Raw genomic sequence first — 21,963 nt, 5'->3', positions numbered from 1 at the left:
GGTAGTAATGTTGTAGAGATAGAGCAGGACGACTGACTTTGCAATGGAAGGTAATTAATTAGTATAAATGAAGTTCAATTCAAGGTAGTCAACTCGGAGTTTCCAGTTGGCCTCCATATCCCCACAAGTGACAAGTGAGCAGCTAACTGTTTCAATGTGGCCATGTGGGGCAACACCTCAGGCAGAACCAGAGACTGCCATGCCTGTATAATGTTGCAGCACTACCCACTGGGGTTCTGCGTGCAAAACCCATTTGTTTAAAGTGTACCCTCCAAAAAGAACAATAGAAGAGGTCATTGCTTAAAAGGGGTCTTCCATTTAAGAGGAAGCTGAGATATTTTTCCCCTCACAGAGAAGAGTTAATTTGTGGAATTCCTTTCCCTTGAGAGCTGTGGAAGCAGGGTCGTTCAATATTTCTAAGCTGGGCTACGTACATTTTTGCTCAATAAACGAGTATGGAGTATAGAGAGGAAAATCGAGATGAGATTGCAATCAGATCTCCAACGGCCTTATCAAATGGCAGGAGAGACTGGAGAAGCCAAAGGCCTACTTCCCCTACTAATTAACACCTTTCTATTCATGTAAATTGCACACAACTTGTGTGGTCATTCATCATGCGTTCAGTTTGGATCACCTCAAATATAATTAGGCTCTGCTTCCCGATTGCTCACTTCTCCAATACCAATGGAAGGCAAAAGTTTTTCCTCTACTGCCAATCATCTTCTTAGTTCCTCTCGGTCATCTTCCATCCTCACCTTCATCACTAAACTCAAGTCTACCCATCCATCTGCCTCTAACACCTCTCTTCCCTCCTGTTACCTGCGAAATGCAGTTTAACACAGAGTTTCAAACCGAACTAGCACTAAACTTGCAGGTTTCTCCTGTTTTTCTCATCACCCTTCAAGGTAGCTCCAACGTTATTTCATCCATTTGACCCATCCTAGCTTTTTCAACCCAATTTTCAAACAACAATTCAGTACAACTTCTTGATTCCCATGCTAGTGAACATTGTAAATAATCCCTCTCAGGCACTGAGTCCTACCAATTTTGAAATTTGCTATCTTCAACACCTCCACATTGCAAACAAAAAATCCTTTTACTCAAACTTTATGTCTAAAGTCCTTGAATGTGTTTCATCTCCCAAATTTCTGCCTATAATTCTTGTAACTCCATATTTGAATCCCATTAATCAGCTTCAAATCATGCCACAGCACTGGAATGGCATTAGCCGAAGTCACAATGACATTATTTCATACCATAACGCTGTCTCTCCCCATCCTTCTCAACTTCTCAGCAGCCTTTGACATGATTGTCCACGCCATTCTGCTTCAACAGGCTCCTCCTCACTACAACCATCACATTGTTCAGCTGAATGGGACTGTCATAATTCTTAAATATTGAGAACCACATCCTGCCACCAATTTCACTCTTTTGGCATGAATCAGACCATGTGCCACTTCTGCATTACTTGTGATCCTGAACTGAACATATGCTTCATACCCCCCCCCCCCCCCCCAATCATAAAGACCACCTACTCTACCTCATGGAGTCCAGTTGCTACAGAAGTCCACATTAATACTTGTGTTATTTCCCACTTAGCCCATTCCAATTCAAGTGTGACTGGTCACCCTCTTCCATCCTCCAGGCAAATTTACCTCATCCAAAAGTCTACCACCTGCGTCCTAATCCACACCAAGACCCAATCAGTAATCACTGCTATTCTCAGTAGGCCGTAATTATGAGCACATCTTTCCCTCTAAAGACAGGATGTCCATCTCGTGTTCAGTCTCATCTGCAGCAGGGGAGGCGATGGCTAGTGTATTATCACTAGACTATTACTCCAGAAACTTAATGTTCCGGAGACCCAAGTTCAAATCCCACCGCAGCAGATGTTGGAATTTGGATCCAAATTTTTAAAATTTCAGCAATTAAGAAATCTACTAATGACCATGAAACCATTGTCAATTTTCCTAAAAACCTAAAAATTCCTTATTGTCCTTCAGGGAAGGAAATCTCATCTGGACTTGGCCTACATGTGACTCCAGAACCACACCATGTAGTTGGGCTCTCAACTGCCCTCTGAAATGGCCTAGCATGGCATTCAGTCACTATAGAGTCTCTTCAAGGGCAACTAAGGACAGGCGCCAAATGCTGGCCAGGCAATGATGCCCACATCCCACAAATGAATAAAAACAATTCTCTCAGTGGAATGGAATGAAAATAATGTGCTCAGTTATGCACATATAATGCACAATAACACCTGTATGCAGAGAACCCAGACTATGTGCATTTAAAGCCATGTAAATAGTGTTGTTTTCAAGACATCAGTCTCAACAAAAAGACAATTACTGTGGTATGTGTTAGCTGAGCTAACATACAGGGAAGCACACAGACCATAAGATACTGGTACTGGTGTTTGAGCAAATAAACTACGTAAATCTCTTCCAGCTATAATACCATCCATGAGCCCTCTGTTCCTCCAACTCTGGTCCCGTGCAATTTCTCCAATCCCACTGCCCAAACATTGACGGCCAAGAACTGCAATGGTTCAAGACTGCAGCTCATCACCAGTCTCCAGGAAAATTAGGGAACAGCAATAAAAGGTGGCCTAACCAACAACACACATTCTATGAACAATTAAAAAACGATTAAGTCATCTAGACATTCAGCTCCCAAAGGTCACTTCTTAGCATCTGTGTTTCTCATTTAAAGCCCAGCTGTAACATCATGCTCAAAATCTGACTCTTTGACCAAGCACTTCCCACTCTCTGTCCTTTAACTGGCTCAGTTTTTTAAAAAAAAAACTAACTGTACTCCTGTGAAGCATCTGGGGATGATTTCTGATTACGCAATTTAATGCTAGGGCCTTGGGTAGAGTTGTAGAACAGAAGAACTTAGGGGCTCAGGTGCATAATTCTTTGAAGTCTGCGTCACATATAGACAGGGTGGTTAAAAAGGTGTTTAGCACACTTGCCTTCATTGTTCAGCCCTTTTGAGCATAGGAGTTGGGAAGTCATGTTGAGTTTGTACAGAACATTGGTGAGGTCTCTTTTGGAGTACAATGTCCAGTTCTGATCGCCCAGTTATAGGAAGATTATTATTAAGTTGGAAAGGGTTCAGGAGAGATTTACCAACATGTTACCAGGTATGTAAGGTTTCAGTTATAAAGAAAGGCTAGATAGGCTGAGACTTTTTCCACAGGAGCGTAGGAGGTTGAGAGGTGACCCAAAAGAAGTTTATAAATTCATGAGGGATCTAGATAAGGTTAATGGTAGGTGTCTTTTCCCTAGGATAGGGAATTTTGAGACTGGGGGCACATTTTTCAGGAGACAGATTTAAAAAAAGAAATGGGGGGCAGGTTTCTTTTTACAGAGAGGATAGTTCATATGTGAAATGAACTTCCTGAGGAAGTAGATGCATTTACAATGTTTAAAAGACATTTGGATAGATACGTGAATAGGAAAGGTTTGAAGGGATATCAACCAAGACCAGGGTGGTGTGACTGGTTTAGTTTGGGATTATGTTTGGCATGGACTAGTTGGAATGAAGGGTCTGTATCTGTGCTGTATGATGCTGACTTGATGTAAGACTTGCTTTCTCAATGCAAATTACTGTTGCAACCTAAGTCGCAACACTGTAGCTCTGTCAGAATCTGATAAATACATTGTACTTTGTACAAATAATCAAACTGAAACAGCATTCTTCTGCTCTTCTCCAATTGGATCCACGTCCTTAGAACGTGTTTTCAACATTTAGAGACGCAAGCTCATTGCTGCAGCCGTCGCTTCAGTTGACCTAATTTCTTAGTCAGCTGATATGGATTGCTTTTTTGGATTAAAGGAAAAAAAACTAAGTTAAAAGTACATAAAAGTGATTAAACATACAAAGGGTCATAGCCATTGGAGCGAGAGGGGGGGAACCATACAACCCATAAAGCCTTTTCCATCATTGCAATGACCATGGTTGATCTTGGGCTTCAACTCTATCTTCCCACCTATTTTTCACCACTGTTGGTTCCAAATTCTCACTCAGTCCTAAATATATTCAATGATGGCACATCCATAACACTTTGGGGTACTGAATCCCAAAGATTTGCAATCCTCTAAGCGAAGAAATTTCTCCATCTCAGCACTAAATGATCAGAATCTTGTCATCAAACCATGCCCCTTTGTTCTAGATTTCCCAGCCTAGGGAAAATGATCTCTTAACTATCCCAGTGACAGCAGGAACTGCAGATGCTGAAGAATCTGAGATAACAAGGTGTAGAGCTGAATGAACAGAGCAGGCCAAGCAGCATCAGAAGAGCAGGAAAGCTGATGTTTCGGGCCTAGACCCTTTTCTGAAAAGGGTCCATGCCTAAAACGTCAGCTTTCCTGCTCCTCTGATGCTGCTTAGCCTGCTCTGTTTATCCAGCTCTACACTTCGTTATCTCTTAACTATCTACTCTGTTAAGCCCTTAATAATTTTGATTGTTTCAATGAGGTCAATTCACATTATTCTAAATATCAGACCCAGAATTCAGCATAGCACAAACACTCATTCCATCAGACCATAAGATATAGGAGTAGAATTTAAGCTATTTGGTCCACTGAATCTGCTCCAGCATGGCTGATATGTTTGTCAACTCCATTCTCCAGCCTTCTCCCTGTGACCCTTCATCCCCTTACTAATCAAGGATCCATCTCTGTCTTAAATACACTCAAGACTTGGCCTCTACAGCCTTCCACGGCAATGAGTTCCACGGATTCATCACACTCCCAGGAACCAATATAGTCAATCTTTGCAGTATTGCCGCTTATGCAGGTCTTCCACCTAGCCATTCATTTGGATAGAAGATGATTTTCTTCCGCTCCTTTGTTGCGGGTCCTGTGATGACTAAATAGTACAATGTGGATCTGAGCATCCTGTATTAGGTGTTGTTTGAAGAGGCGGGTGAGTGTGAAGCCAGATTTTTGCATGCACCTTCCAGCTGTTTACATTGATTTCTACCTGGACCTACTGGAGATGCTCAAAACAGTTGACACCTCCACAGATGCTTTTTCTCCAGTCTGAGCAGTCTTGGACTAGAGATTCCGAGAAGTCAATGAGGATATTACATTGTATCAGGGAGGCTTTAAGAGTGCCCTTGATGCATTTCCTCTACCATCCTTCTACGAAAGTTGAACAGTTTCCTGCTGGTGTTCTGAATTAGCTACCCACTAGCCAGAAGCTTCATGGTCACGGGGTACAGTGTTGTGGGAATGAAGATGAAGAAGAGCATTGATGCATGGCACAGCCTTGCTTCACCCAGTTTGTAAATGTATTAAGTCTGTGGTGGATCGATTGGTGATTGACATGGCTGGCGCACATATGACACAGGACGGTGATATATTTGAAGAGGACATTCCATTATTGCTCCTAGTTCACAACAGTCCAATATGGATCTGTGCGTCCTGTTAGAGACAATGACCGTCTCTAAAAAGAGAGAATATTGCCACATCCTCATGACATTCAATGGTATTACCATTGGTGAATGTCCCACTATCAATATCCTGGAGGTTACTATTGACCAGAAACTGATCTAGACAGCTATATAAATAACGTGATTATTACAACAGGTCAAAGAGTGAAAATTCTGAAGGTAATAATTCATCTCTTGATTCCCCAAAACCTGAACACCATTTACCACAAAAATCAGGACTGTAATTATGAATACACTCCACATGCCAGGACGAGGGCAGCTCCAACGATACTCATGAAGCTCAATACCATTGAGGACAAAGCAACCGCTTGAGTAGTGCTTCAGCTTAAACATCCATTCACTCCACTACTGATGCACAGTAGCAGCAATGTATACCATCTACCATCTAGAGGACAAGGAGGTAGGATCACTACCGCCTGTAAGTTTCCCTCACAACTACGCATCAACTACATTTCCGCTCCTTCATGTCACTGGGTTAAAATTTTGAAACTCACTTCCAAACACCATGTGCACACTTACTCCAAGTGTACTGCAGCAGTTTAAAGTGGCAGCACACTGCCATTTTCTCAAGGACAAATAGAGGTAGACACTAAATTTTAGTTTAGCAGTAACCTGAACAGACTATGAAAGAAAAAAAATCTCTTCAACCTACTACCACTGTAAACACTCTGTTCTACATCAATATACTTTTCTACTAGCTCAACTTCACTCAAGTCCTTTAGGGAAGGAAACTGCCATCCTTACCTGATCTGGCCGACATGTGACTCCAAACCCACAGCAATGTGGTTGACTCTTAGCTGCCCTCTGGGAAATTAGGGATGGGCAATAAATGCTGGCCTAGCCAGCAACATCCTCATCCCATGAATCAATAAAGAAAAGAAAACTTTTATCTTTGGTTTTCTAAATCTCCCTTCAACTGAACCATCCTCCCCATTTGTCACTTTAAACCATAAGTGCTGGTGTACTCTTAGGTTTGTCTGCTATGTTCCTTCCTGGCACACTATATTTACTCTTACTCATATTGACATATTTCGCTAATTGTTATTTAAGTTTCCAAACCTTTCCTCATCTGAACCATCTCCCATCTCCACCGCCTCCCTATACTATTTCATTTAAAGTCCTCTCTACAGTCCCAATTTACTGATTTGCCAGGACACTGATCGTAGTGTGGTTCAGATGAAGACTATGCCAAAAGCTTCTTTTTCTCCTCTCGATATTGGGGTCTGTGCCCAATTAATCAAAACCCACTCTCCCACATACAATCCTGGAACTGCGCATTCAGTTCTCAGGTTTTATTTACCTCACGCAGAACTGTTTTTGGCTGAGAGATAGTTACTGGTTGTAATGTACACATTTGTTAAGGTACACATGTTTCTAATGTAGGTTATATTATAGGAACAGTTTTGTTTCCTTGGTAACCTCTGTACTTTAAATTATTACTACCTGGTAACTAACAAGACTTTTCTGTGAAGTAGAAAACAGGATGATAAACAATACCTGCTCTGCTGTCAGTAATGGAGAATTATCCATCCGATTTTTCCAAGCAAATTGTCTCTGGTACTCAGAGCTCTTTTTTAAACTCTTCTGTGGTACACTCTTCAATGGTGCTGTTTCCTTAAATGCATAGCTAATCTATCGATTACAAACAGAACACCTTTAATACTAGTGCCTGACTTCTCATTTTAAAAAACACTATGTGAAAGTTAATTTACAAACATGAGGAATTCAAGTCACACACTAAAAAGTACCAGTATTGAAGATAAAAGTAATTTTTTGTTACGTTATGATGGAATTAAATTTTCCTCTTTTATTTATGATCCCAAACATCAACACTACTCCTCTTACTACATTTATTTTTTTTCATAATTATTAAGTATACTTCTCTATAACTTCAACAACAATCTTAACCTAACATTACTCCCTATTTACACCTGTTATATAAGACGAGTCACGGAAGACTTGCACCAAAGCATGGTCTATGTGACAACTTCCCTTCCATAGGACTGGAATGTGCTTCACCAGTATGGCTGGGAGTTAACATAGCCACTGCAAAAAGGACTAAATATCTGATCACTTTCAGCAGCAAGCTGAAAATAAGCAGCAGTCATCAAGAAATGATTGAGCTATGATTTGCAGCTAAATAGATGGGCAAAAGTAGCATATTTAGCAAATTTATGTTGTTAACGCACGAACCATAATTGTCTTGAGAGGGCCAATGCAATATTGAGGAAATTTCTTCACTGGGAAATAAATATTCCACAATTGGTATAAGAAGCTACAATGGCAAATGAAATTGGACAGTCATAACATGCTGTTACTTGAGAGTAGTTTACAGCAGAAAAGGTAGCGTGAGAAAGCGATGAGGAAAAATAGATAATATCAAAAAAAATGTAAAGGCAGCTAGTACGTGGAAAGCAGCATTCAATGCAACAAAGAAGCAATGGTGATCGAGGGGAGATTGACTAGATCAAATCAAAATATTTCATGCGATTAGAAGCATCCTACGATTGAAAAGATGATGCTTGATTAAATGCACTGCCCAGCACCAAAATCACATGGGGTGGGCTGAAAAATCCAACTTCTCTATCTGAGGTACAGCCTCAAATATTCTACTTTTCAAGTTAATTTATTCAGTGTTACCAGAACAGAAATAAATTAAAGGGATATTATTTTGTTTTCTCTAAACGCTCATTAAATCATCAATTCCATAATAAGAGTAAAACAACAATAACTATCAACAATTAACCTGACTGCTAGGATAATTCATAAAGCCCGCATTAACGTAACAAGTGCCAACGGTGCCATTAAACTGTGTTCATTAAACAAGCAAAGTTTGAAGAAACACATCACCTTATTAACAGCATTTCACTGGGATCAGGTTTACCAGGAAAGAAGAGAACAACAATCAACTCCTGTTTCTAGATGTAATGGTGGAACGAACAAACAACAGTGAATTCCTTACCAGCATATACAGAAAGACTACACATCTGAATTTCAACAGAAACCACCCCAGTGCCCACGACTTTAAACGAGCGATAACTCATGGCAACACCCCAGAGCTGTACAAAAATGAAGAGGAACACCTATTCAGAGTCTTTGTAAACAATGGTTATCCTAACACCTTCGTTCACCGATCCCTGGCAAACAAACACCACCAAGAAGACACTGCATGCCCCAGCACACTGGCCATCCTACCCTGTGTTAGAAATACATCAGAACTGATGACAAGATTCCTATGACCTTTTGGAATAAAGATAGCACAGAAACTAACAGCCACACTTCACCAGTGATAATGGGAACTGCAGATGCTGGAGAATCCAAGATAACAAAGTGTGAAGCTGGATGAACACAGCAGGCCAAGCAGCATCTCAGGAGCACAAAAGCTGACATTTCGGGCCTAGACCCTTCATCAGAGAGGGGGATGGGGACAGGGTTCTGGAATAAACCTCCCCCTCTCTCCCTATTTATTCTAGAACCCTGTCCCCATCCCCCTCTCTGATGAAGAGTCTAGGCCCGAAACGTCAGCTTTTGTACTCCTGAGATGCTGCTTGGCCTGCTGCATTCATCCAGCCACACTTCACCAGTTACTCTCAAAGACAAAAGGCCCCATTCTCACAACGAGCAGGACAAACATGATACGTAAAATACCATGCAGCAACTGTGAGAAACACTACATAGATTATAGGCAACTCACCACCAGGATAAATGAACACAGAAGCTGAGCAGGGCCAACTCTCCCTTGTTTCAATACATAGAATGAAATCAATTTCATTGGGACAAAGTTACAGTACTAGGACAAGCAAGACAAAGACAAGCACGAGAACTCCTGGAGACCTGGTTTTCAACCACCGATGCAATTAACAAACAGTTGAAATAGACCCCATGTACATACCACTATATAATAAAATCGGAAACAAGACTGACCCCCATGACAGACCAGATCATATAAATTCAGAGCGGGACAGAATGACAGAGGCAACACAGCTGTGACAATGTCATCTAGAAGGAAGACAAAACATTTGCATGAAAACCAGTCTGCTCAGTGAACCAACCAACAACTCCAGCCGCAACCCAAGCTAAGGACCTTCGTTAAAACATTAAACTGTGCCATATGTATTATTTTCAAAACACCAACCAGTTTTACTGGTTTGCACATATAAGAAGTACTTTGCAATAACATTGCCCACACCGCTTTCAAATTAATTGGAAGGACGGTGAATATTAGAGAAGACATTTAATTTTCAGTTGCTTTGATATAGCTTGCTAACAGCATGCTGGGTGATATATTTTAAATTAATGCATATCGCACTTTGTTGTATAAGTAAACAAAATAACTTATTGAAGATTTAAAACATAATTGTCACCTCAGAGTTACCAACTGATCATAAACTACCATGCTAGCAACTTGTTGCTCTGTTCACATTAATTGTTAACTTTCATATTCCAGAAATGAGTGTTCTATAGCCATACCATTTCTCAGAATAATAAAATTATACTGCACAGTCAAGCCATCCTGCCTTTCTCTGGGCAAGTACATGTTTGCACCCAGGACAAAATATCAGCCAGATAAATAGGATCAGGTTAAGATTTTTCTGACTTTTGATTTTGATTTATTATTGTTACATTAAGCTAGATACAGCAAAAAAATGTTCCTTTGCATCCTGTATAGGCAGATTGTACCATATGAAGTGCACGAGGGAGCAGAACAGAGTGCGGAATACAGCGATACAGCCACAGAGCAGGTGCAGAGAGAGAGATAAGCATTAACATGGAGGGGACCATTCAGAAGTCTGTTAACAGCAGCGACGAAACCAGAATGTGTGCTGAATGACTGCTCTGATCCACTGACTACAAATATTATTATTCTTTTATAAAGACGTGTGATTGCTTTAAAAGACATCGTCCTCTCAATAAAGTGGTAAATGAAACAGAGTTCCACATAGACATTCTCACGTATCACTGATCTAAAGAAAACGATTAATACAAAATAACTGAACTTTCTGATATTTTCAGAAGGCAGTTGTAAATGAGAAAATATAAATTTTGGCAGTTATTGAATATCGTCGACAGAAGACTTAAAAACAAATGGCATATCATTTTAATTATCATTTCTACTTACAGCATTATTAACTGCCTTATCTCCACTCAGTTTTCCAGAAGACATGTCTTCTTTTCCTTTCTGAGCAACTGTAGTCGACTGCCTGTCTTTGATCAGTGATGGTTCTAATGCTGAGTGCAAATGGCAGTCTGCAGACCACGAACTCGCAACTCTAGGCTTTCGAGGAGCATTGGGAGTTTCAGATTCTTCCTGGTTACCTTGAGCCTTCTCAGTCACTCTTTCATTTGAAACACAAGGCTGTGGTTTCATTAGTTCAGATATTTTGGGTTCTGGTTCATGGGATCCGCTGTTGGAATCATTGTTCCAGTCCCACTGAAAAGATTGTGAAGCTTGAGGACTGTAGTATGGTACACGTTTCTTTGAGATAAAATTTGGCTCCCTTGTATTCCCTAAAATACAAAAAGATATTTTTTTAAAATTTTATCATAATCAATTAAATTGTGAAATCAGATTTCAGATATTGCCTCAATGAACAAACTGAAGTTCATGCAGCATTTTTCACATCCATTGGACTCAAACTGTTTTAGTTATTGCTAACAATATTTGAAGTTAGAACATAATTATCATACTAATGTAGAAAACATGACAGTTTGTATGCTCTCAGCAAGGTCCCATAAATAACAATATCGTAATGACCAGGTAACAGCTTTTCCAATGTTAATTCATGATAAATACTGCTTCATATGAAAAATGGCACTTCTGAAAAATGCAGTGCTCCATCAGCACTGAAATGAGATGTCATCTTTAATTTTTGTTCTGGAATGTAATTCAGAAGTGAGTGTGTTACCAACTTACCATAGCTAGTAAACATTATTGTTATGTCTCAAGAACTGTGTGTGTGAGCTTTTAGGTTCATGTCCTGCTGCAAATATTTCCTGCATTTGAATCTGTTTTGGGTCTCTTGTGGTGCAGTGGTAGTGCCCCAACCTCTGTACCAGGAGGCTCATATTCACGTTCCAACTGCTCAAGAGGTGAGTCAGAGAGTGACTCTGAACAGATTGATTAGAAAAATAAAAATAAAAATATTAACTCCTTTTAGAAAAGAACTATTTGTGACAAAATTTGCTTTTAAAGTTTTACATTGTATTATCAACCAGCACCAACCCATTTATTTTTGGAGAAACTTCAGCAAAGTACCGTGGGATTTTTTTTCATGAGATATATTACAAGATTAAAATAATGTTTTGTGTTTTTTTTCCAGTTCAGGTTTTTATTTAATCTTTTGAAATGTACTTTTTTGCATTTGTTCAAAAGCCTCCATCAGATCCACTGTAACATCCTCTGTCCCAACATGTATATGGTTGGAGTGTGATACAGGAATGAAACAACATTCATGCTTTTCTTCAAAAGTAACCTTTTATTCTGCTTAATCTTTACAGCACCATTTCCAAAGCTCTCATATCCTGTATCTAGTAGGATGCCCATATTGCACGCACCATTCCAATTTCACCTAAACAATTAGTCTACAAGCTCAGCGTCACTTCTTTGCCATTGTACTTAACAGTCCAATGCATAACCAGTAATCCCATCCAGCTTTCATATGGCCTTTCTATTTGTATTCCCACTTCTGAAATCAATGTATCAGTACCTTTTGATATTTCTCTTTTTCTAATCTATTGTAATTTTAGTTTCTACTTTTTTCACTGCAGATTTCCTTCAAAATCTATTGGCTCATATTCCTCTGCAATGATCTGTCAAGCTGTCTCTGAACTTCTGCACTTTCACCTTATAATTTGCTGTACTCCTTCATTTGGTATTAACAAATGCCAACATAATTCATCCCAAATCAATATCAAATTGATAGAGAGGGTGGGATAAAAAGAGGAAGGAATCACTTAATTACCATGTACCTTATGAATGAAACATTAACTCTATTTCTCTCATCACAGATACTACCTGGTTCACTGAGTATTCATAGCACTTTCTGTTTTTACTATCTTATCCTGTCAGTTGGACAATAGTGAACTTATTTAGGTTACAAAAGCTGTACCTACAGATTAAATGCTTATTGGAAATTATCACTTGCATATAATAGGCTTACCCAGCTGCTCTGAGGGCATACCTGCCCAAGATACTTTTTGTTTAGTGAGGGGACTGCAAGAATGTGATCTCTGGGAGTTGTTCCATTTGAAATTTCGTTTGTATTCGCTTAAACCCTAAGAAGTAAGGTAGACAAAATAAGTTGGATTCAATTTCATTACTGAAAAATAAAGTATTTTCCTTCAAGAAACATAAAACTATCCAATTCTTAATATATTCCAAAAACAGACTTTATAAGGATACACGTTCTTGGTTGACTGTAAGATTATTATAGGAGATGCAAGGAAAAGGAATGTTTTATTTCTTTCATATCTGCAAATTCCAAATGACATCAACTTTAATGAATTACATTTGAAATGTAGTCAATATTGTAATGTAAGCTAACATCACAATCAATTTGCACTCTGCAACTTAACTATTGGTTAGGCTCTATTTGGTGGTGTCGGTCAAGCTGTGTAAATTGGTCTAGACAGGATACTAATGGTTGCCAATACTGCTTGCATTCCTGAAGGAGCGATCACAGAAAACTTTCCTGAATTTTCAAACATTATTGCATTTTTTCATAAACGTTTTGTCCCTCAAAGGCGCACTTTTACTCCTTTTTCAGACTGTGTAGTAACTGGTGTACCAAAATGAGGAGGCAAAAAAACAGGATTTTTTTTCTAAGATCACCACAAAGTGTTCTGTATATCTGTAAAAGAAGCACTCTGATGCCATCATAAAATAGATCCTGCAGTTTCCCTATCATCCGAGGACTGTGGTCTCTGATCCCAGGAGATGAAAAACAGGCCACTTAATTAAAATTGTGCTTGATAGCTGCCATATTCACACACGTACTAAAGTAGTGCACCAAACATTGTCCACTGCACAACCCCTAAGTAGGTAGACAAAATAAGTTGGATTCAATTTCCTTACTGAAAAATAAAGTACTTTCCTTCAAGAAACATAAAACTATCCAATTCTTAATATATTCCAAAAACAGACTTTATAAGGATATATGTTCTTGGTTGACTGTAAGATTATTATAGGACTTACAAGGAAAAAGAATGTTTTATTTCTTTCATATCTGCATATTCCAAACTATGTCAACCTTAACAAATTACGTCTTCTCTCAAATGGTACATTAATGCTGTTTACCAACCCTATATTTTTTCCAAGGCTGCTTGCAGAGATACCCAGGCGAAGAATCCTTTACTCCAGAAAGTCCTAGGGAGAACACCCCTTCTCTTTGAATTGCACTGACAGAACTTTTACATCCACAGTAGATAGGAGTGGGAGGTCTTTATAGCCTCTTTTAGAACTACACTGGAGTGTGATATGATTTATTTAAATCCTTAAATCTGGCCAGCCATCCTACTGATTCAAGCACTACAGTGATTAATCTACCACCAAATTGTAAATCATGCTCATCACAATGATTTTGTTTTAAAATTACAATTTCTATTTAAATTTATAGTGCAATTATCCCCTGATCCATTCAGAATCATGGTTGCAGTTTAGATAGTAATAAGGATAAATCTGAAGACGCCTCCACATTCTGTCTAATATAGCTGGCTTAACTATTTCATTTGATGGAATAGAAATTAACAATTTATAGGCAAAATATTCAGATGTAACCTTTTACCAACCGTCTTTGAAAAATTAATCCAACACATCAAATAGTGCGCAATTACGGCCAGATGGTGTGTTTATTTATAGATGCTGCAGCAAAAATGCATTTAGCTTTGAATCCTTGCTGGATTTTTTTGAACTAATCCTAAACAGTTTTAATCACATTCATCTCCTTATTGGCAAGGCAATGGCCTAGTGTTATTATTGCTGGACTATTAATCCAGAGACCCAGATAACATTCTGGGGACCTGGGTTTGAGTCCTGCCACAGCAGATGGTAATAAAATATTTGGAATTAAGAATCTAATGATGACAGTCAATCCACTGTCAAAAGTCAGGTAAAACACACCTGGTTCACTAATGCCCTTTAGGGGAGGAAACTGCCATCCTTACCTGGTCTGGCCTCCATATGACTCTAGACCCACAGCAATACATTTGATTCTGAACTACTGTCTGGGCAATTAAGGATGAACAGTGACGTTCTCATTCTGTTAATGAATTTTAAAAAAGTTTTCTGAAGGATGGCTGTTGCCAGATTATAGGAACTGTTTCCAATTTGTTTTAAAAAGGCAGCTGGAACTGGATTTTCATTTTGTCATATCTATTCTGTAATCACTTCCACAAACATTGAATTTTCACTATCTCCTGTTTAGATAACTGGGCCTGGACGGAAAGAACATACTTAAAGGACAGAATGAGGGGTGCGTGATGGGGTGAGGGAGTGTGAAGATGAATCAGAGGTTGAGTGATGGGGATGAGGGAGTTGAGTAAAGGAGATGAAGAATGGGGGATGAGTAAAGGAGATGAGGGATGGGGAGGATATTGAGGATCATGACTGGGCAGCACTTGAGTGACAGAAGAGGGACGGTGACAGAAGAAGAAAGACAGGAGAAGAAGTGAGCGAAAAGATTAGTGAGGAAGAGGGTAACTGAGGAATCCGCAGGCAAAGCAGGGCCCTGGTTTTGGCAGAACTGCATGTTATTAAAATTTGACTGTTTTATATTAAAGATCAGAGAGAGACATCTCACCTTAAAGTGCAGGGGCATGTTCCCCAGTCCTCTGACACCCCAGAGCCCCAGTTACTCGGAGCCTTCTGCCCCAAGTCCCTTGGTATACTCCCCTCACTGAGATCTTCAATACCTCTGTGCTCTACCCCAGTGTACCCTACACTGGGATCCTAGGTGTCTTGTCCCCAGTATCCCTGGTAACCCCCCGCCTGGTATCCCTTCGCTGTCCCCAGTAACCGCCCACTGTCCTCGATATCCTCCCACTGACCCGCCAGTATCTCCCTCCCCACTGTTCCTGGTATCCTATCCCCACTATCCTCCTGCTGTCCCCAGTATCCGGCTGTCCCCAAGATTCCCCCCGCAGTGTCTCCTATCCTGTCCCTGGTAAAATACCCCCTCCAATGTCCAGGTAACCCCCCTCCCTGCTGACCCCGTTATACCCCACTCCGCTGTCCCCCGTATCCTGTCCCCGGTATCCCCCTCCCCGCTGTCCCCAAGAACACCCTGCTCTCCCAGTATCCCCCTCCCCGCTGTCCCCGGTACCCCACTCCCCACTGTCCCCAAGGGCCCTCTGCTCTCGCCGGTATCCTCCTCCCCGCTGTTCCCAAGAAACCCCTGCTATCGCCGGTATCCCCCACCCCGCTGTCCCCAAGAACCCGCTGCTCTCCCCGGTATTCTCCTGTCCCCGGTGAAGCCCCCTGCTGTCGTCCTCCTGTCTCTGTTGCTTTCTCCGTTTCCTTGGCGAATGCCGCGTCCTACGCCACACGCAGGCGCACTGAGCACCCGGGCCTGATTGTGAACCAATCAGAAAGCAGAGCCTCTCCGTTAAAGGGCCCGCCGCCTCCCCGACAAAGGTTCTTGTTTGGGTTTTACTCTCAGCAGTGCTCCTTGTGGCTGTGGTCATGACTCACAGTTCAGTGGGACAGAACTATGACAGTTCGCAGTTTTAGGTGCACATTGTGGTCCGGAATGTTGCAAAGTTACGATAGAGGCTCAAACTTCCTTCCAAACAATGGTGTGGTCTGCTAGGGGCTTCCCTTGCTGTTATTCCCCTGTCACTGATACCTATGGCGGTAGCATTTGCAGAATAAGGGATACCGGTTCAGATTCTCCAGCATCGGCAGTTCCTACTATCTCTGAAACAGTTGCAGGTAAATACTCGACCTGTTTGGCTAAGTACTTTAAGTAACATCCTTTGTCATCATGTCCTGGAGTGGGAAGCAATACCTGAACTTCTGCCACAGCGTGAGGGGCACTAGAGGACTGAACCATGAACCTCCTTCTAGTCATTGTATTCGACCATAAACTTTGTGAAACAATAATGGGGAATAGGAAAGGCTGTACAATTCAGTTGAACATTAACTAGAGAAGTGAAATAAAATCTTAAGACATAGAAGCAAAAATTTGGCCATTCAGCCCATCGAGTCTGCTCCTCCATTCAATCATGGCTGATAATTTTTTCAACCCCATTCTCCCACATTCTCCCCATAACCCTTGATCCCCTTGACAATCAAGAACCTATCTATTTCTGTCTTAAATATATTCAATGACCTGGTCTCCACAGCCCTCTGTGGCAATGAATTCCACAGATTCACCACTCCCTGGCTGAATAGGTTTAACCTCATCTCTGTTCTTCCCTTTAGTGTGAAGCTGTGCCCTCAGGTCTGACTGTCGCCTGCCAAATGGAAACATCTTCCCAACATCCTCTCTGTACAGGCTATTCAGTATTCTGTATGTTTCAATTAGATCGCACCTCATCCTTCTAACCTCCATCCAGTATAGATCCAGAGTCCTCAGATGTTCTTCATGTGCACCTCTGCAGTGGATTTGGTGAGTATCCCTGAAGCCCCAGAAATTAGCCATTTATTCCCACTCTCTTTTTAGTCTCATCAAAACAGTCCACAATCCATGATGTTACCCCAAATTCAAGTTTTAAAGTTATCAATCTTCACTGTAGAACAGAAATGAAGAGAAAAGTTTTCTGTCAAAAATCTTTGAAATCTCATGGATCTTTAAAATTCTCTTACCCAGAGTGTTGTCATTGGATCATTGGAAGCAAGGTCATGTAATATTTTTTAAGGTGAATGGCGATAGATTCTTGACAAACAAGGAACTCAAATGTTACCAGGTTAGGCAGGTATTAAGGGAAGAGGCCATAGTTAGAACAGCAATGATCTTACTGAATGTTAGAGCATGTTTGAGATGCTGACTGGCCCACTCCCGCTTCTAATACATATATTTGTATGAGACTCAACCAGTAACACTCTTATGTAGAATCATAGAATGGTCACATCTCAGGAGGGTGGCCATATGGCTCATCATATCTGTGACGGCTCTCAGATTTTTCCCTTGGCCCAACTTCCACCTCCACCTCTGCAAATCCCATAGGTTTCTGTCTTATTAAATTAATAAACTATAAGTCAGGTTAATGTGCTGCTATGTCACAAGCTAAATGAAGTATTAGAGCTTTGAAACTGGTCATTAATATGCGATGTTTGATGTGTATTTCTTCTTAATTAGAATTTAACTATTTATACTTTGCTTGACAATTTTATCCGATGAGGAACGATTTGTTGTTTCCTCTAGTTACTGTGCTATTTCCAGCAGCAGAACTAATTTATGTTCACTTTTGGAAACTTATAAAACGCTGTTAGATGCATTAAAAAATTAATTGAACTCTCTTCTTTCCTCCAATTCAAAGATGAGCAAGTTACTAAATATTTAATGATCCAGATTTGTTTAGAATAACATTTTGAGGGTCTCATGTGGCACAGCAATGTGGTCCCTCCCTCTGGGCCAGAACATCTGTGTTCAAGTCCCATCTGCCTCAGTGACTTGTCCAAACAGGCAGATTAAACTAAGTATAATAATGTACTGGGAGCTCTTGTGTTGCAGTGGTAATGTGTCTCCCTCTGGAAGGTTCCATAACGTCTAGCTTTAAGTCCCAGCAGCCCGAGACATGCGTCTGAACAGGTTGTTCAAAAACAAAAAGTGAGGTGATGTTGTAGTGGTAATGCAAAAGGATAGTAAACAGTGCCCCAGGTTAATGTTCTAGGAGCCGTGGCACAGTAGTGAGGAGATCCCAGGAAAGGCCAATTTCACAGATTGATTAAAAATGCCTGCAATATAATATTCATAACATAGAACATAGTAAAGTACAGGTCCTTCGGCCCACAATGTTGTGCCATGGAATAATCCTAATCCAAAAATAAAATAACCCAACCTACATTCCCCTCAATTCACTGCTGTCCATGTGCATGTCCAGCAGTTGCTTAAATGTCACTAAAGACTCCACTTCCACGACTACCACTGGCAAACTATTCCATGCGCTCACAACTCACTGGGTGAAGAACCTCCCTCTGACGTCTCCTCTATATCTTCCTCCTAACACCTTAAAACTATAACCCCTCGTGGCAGTCAATCCTGCCCTGGGGAAAAGTCTCTGGCTATCGACTCTATCCATGCCTCTCATTACCTTGTACGCCTCGATCAGGTCACCTCTCTTCCTCCTTCTCTCCAGAGAGAAAAGTCCAAGCTCAGTCAACCTCTCCTCATAAGACAAGCCCTCCAGTCCAGGTAGCATCCTGCTAAACCTCCTTTGCACCCTCTCCAAAGCCTCCACATCTTTCCTATAATAGGGCAACCAGAACTGGACACAATATTCCAAGTGTGGTCTCACCAGGGTTTTGTAGAGCTGCAGCATAACCTCGCAGCTCTTAAACTCGATCCCCCTGTTAATGAAAGCCAAAACACCATATGCTTTCTTAACAACCTTATCCACCTGGGTGGCAACTTTGAGGGAGCTATGCACTTGAACACCAAGATCCCGCTGTTCCTCCACACTGCCGAGAATCCTGCCTTTAATCCTATATTCAGCATTTAAATTCGACCTTCCAAAATGCATCACTTCGCTTTTATCCAGGTTGAACTCCATCTGCCATTTCTCAGCCCAGCTCTGCATTTTGTCAATGTCTCGCTGAAGCCTGCAATAGCCCTCGATACTGTCAACGGCACCTCCAACCTTTGTGTCATCAGCAAACATACTAACCCACCCCTCCACGTCCTCATCCAAGTCATTTATAAAAACTACAAAGAGCAGAGGCCCAAGAACAGAACCCTGTGGGACACCACTCAGCACTGACCTCCAGGCAGAATACTTACCATCTACAACCACTCTCTGCCTCCTGTCAGCCAACCAATTCTGAATCCAGACAGCCAAATCACCCAGTGTCCCATACCTCCTGACTTTATGAATGAGCCTGCCATGGGGAACCTTATCAAATGCCTTGCTGAAGTCCATGTACACCACATCCACTGCTCGACCCTCGTCAACCTGTCTCGTGACTTCCTCAAAGAACTCAATAAGATTTGTAAGGCATGACCTGCCCCTCACAAAGCCATGCTGACTCCCTTGAATCATGCTATGCTTTTCCAAATAGTCATAAATCCTAACCCCTAGAATTCTTTCCAAAACCTTGCTGACCACAGACGTAAGACTGACTGGTCTGTAATTTCCAGGGATTTCCCTATTCCCTTTCTTGAAAAGAGGAACAACATTTGCCTCCCTCCAATCTTCCAGTACGACTCCCGTAGAGAGTGAGGAAGCAAAGATGTTCGCCAGCGGCTTGGCAAACTCCTTTCTCACTTCCCGGAGCAACCTAGGATAAGTCTGGTCTGGCCCTGGGGACTTATCAATCTTAACGTTTGCCAAAATTTCCAGCACATCAACTTCCTCAATCTTGATCTGTTCAAGCCTGTTTTCCTGCTCCTCAAAGTTCTCATTCACAACAAGGTCCCTTTCCTTAGTGAAAACCGAAGCAAAAAACTCATTTAGGGCTTCCCCTATCTGCTCAGGCTCCACGCACAAGTTCCCTACGCTATCCCTGATCGGCCCTACCTTCTCCCTGATCATTCTCTTATTCCTCACGTATGACATTTGTATAACATTTGTGAACTGTAAGAAAACTTTATTACCATTGCAAAAGCAGGGTTACTTCCATTTGACATTTTCTTTTGTCACATAAAGCTTTACTGCAACAGTTAATTCTGACATTTATTCAATCAGAATTATTCTTACAGGCAATGGTGAATGCTATCACAGAAGTATACAAAACAAAGGCACGCAAAGGATATAAATGAAGTAAAACAGATCACATTAGTTGCAAAGACTGTGCTTTGCATCCTTCTGTAATGAGTCCTGCAAAATTGTCAATAAGTTATACACATTTTTTAAAACAATCTGTAAGTATCTCCAAAAGCATTTTTTGTTTAATCATAAGTGCTTAATTTTTATTTTAAAATTAGAATCTTTGAATTAATTCTATTACTGATTTGCTTTGTTAGTTTATGAAAGATGTGGTGACCTTATGTTAGGTAATTCTCATATAAATATAGCTCCCAAAACTGCAAATATCAAAGCAGTTCTGAGGAAGGGCCACCAGACCCAAAACATTAACTCTGATTTTTGTCCTCACAGATGCTGCCAGATCTGCTGAGCTTTTCCAGCAACGTTTGTTTTGTTCCTGATTTACAGCATTCGCATATCTTTCAGTTTATATTTCAAGTCTCAATACTGGTCACTGGCATGTTTGCACATCTGTTGCAGGACACAATTTCCTGATGTGGTTTGCCTAAGTTGTTACACTCACCTATGGATATAAACATGTTAAATTATTCTGTAGGACCATATTGACACCTTTCACATTTGAAGTGAGACTTTGTAAAATGAGACCTTTGTATACGGCTGACCATTGGAGGATAAAAATATTTTCCACATTTTTTCAGGATGAGGAAACGTCTTTGAGAAAGAATCTGGTAACAATAGAAAATAGTCTAAAACTATTTGATGTTTGTGGTTTTTTTCATTAAGAAGTAGTGGCCATAAACACAGTAATATATTTTTCTTTCATAATTTGCAAATTTTGTTGAGGCTTGTCAAATCACTACTAAAAAAAACTACCAAGAAAAATAGCTCGAGATGAAGCATCAGCAGACCAATAGCCAAGGACCTCCCTCTGAGCAGAGTCATGGAATAGAACTATAACATTCGCCTTATGGCATAAATTATGATATTATGGTAAACTTAACTACAATGAGCAAAGTCTGAAGACCATTTTGTTTAATATGAAGCAAGTGCCAGCTGCTTGAACATATTGAAGATGCCCTCAGTGATGGGACTTGTGCTGAAATCTTTTGCAGCTTTCATAGCAGCTCACAGTGGAAGTTCTTCCTTTCGTTTATGCTGCACTTGTTCCTTCTGTCTTCTTGAACTTGCTGAAAATTTGGGTTGTCTTTCATTATCATCAAGTTTTGCAGTAGACAATACAACCAAGGAAAAACAGTCATAGCTGCAACAAAGAAATGCGAATTTCCCATTCAGTGAAGTTTCTGGTGATAACAGGGCTTACACTCTATCACAGCTGTGCCATGGCTCGAGCAATGAGTTATGAACTGTGTTAGAAGATGGTAGTTCTGGTTACCTGGTAACTAGCCTGTATCCTGACAGTCTGGTTTAAATAAAGGCAGCACAGTGAGCCAGAGCAGCCAGAGAGATGCATGATAAGCTTGTTAACTTGGAAAGAAGATTGGATGTTCAGACAGTGGATTTTTTTCTCTTCAATATATAAGAATAATGGTGGTAATGACACACTATGTGCTTGCATGGGTGAGGTCCAGTGCTCTCTGGTCCTGTTTCACATTCTATCGATAAGGAAAGTAATGTAGATG

At 40.7% G+C, this 21,963-nt stretch overlaps 1 protein-coding gene across 6 annotated transcripts in view; it reads right to left on the bottom strand.

The window, feature by feature from the left end:
• Positions 1–15,624, bottom strand: part of mdm1 (Mdm1 nuclear protein) — a 29,945-nt gene extending 14,321 nt beyond the window's left edge. For 4 of the 6 annotated variants that reach the window (XM_048549609.2, XM_048549610.2, XM_048549612.2 and 1 more), the window contains exons 1-4: positions 15,259–15,624; positions 12,622–12,736; positions 10,581–10,969; positions 6,959–7,093 (exon numbers count right to left, since the gene is read on the bottom strand). In XM_048549609.2, the coding sequence (XP_048405566.2) occupies positions 6,959–7,093; positions 10,581–10,969; positions 12,622–12,736; positions 15,259–15,276 (657 nt within the window). In that variant the 5' untranslated portion in view covers positions 15,277–15,624. The remainder of the gene's footprint in view (positions 1–6,958; positions 7,094–10,580; positions 10,970–12,621; positions 12,737–15,258) is intronic. The other 2 variants (XM_048549613.2, XM_048549614.2) reach the window with 2 other exon arrangements.
• Between the last annotated feature and the right edge of the window lie 6,339 nt (positions 15,625–21,963).

The sequence above is a fragment of the Stegostoma tigrinum genome, chromosome 18 (genome assembly GCF_030684315.1).
Source record: "Stegostoma tigrinum isolate sSteTig4 chromosome 18, sSteTig4.hap1, whole genome shotgun sequence".
In the NCBI taxonomy this organism is placed as follows: domain Eukaryota; kingdom Metazoa; phylum Chordata; class Chondrichthyes; order Orectolobiformes; family Stegostomatidae; genus Stegostoma; species Stegostoma tigrinum.
Note: the sequence above shows the minus strand (reverse complement) of the source record. Positions and strands in the feature narration are given on the sequence as shown.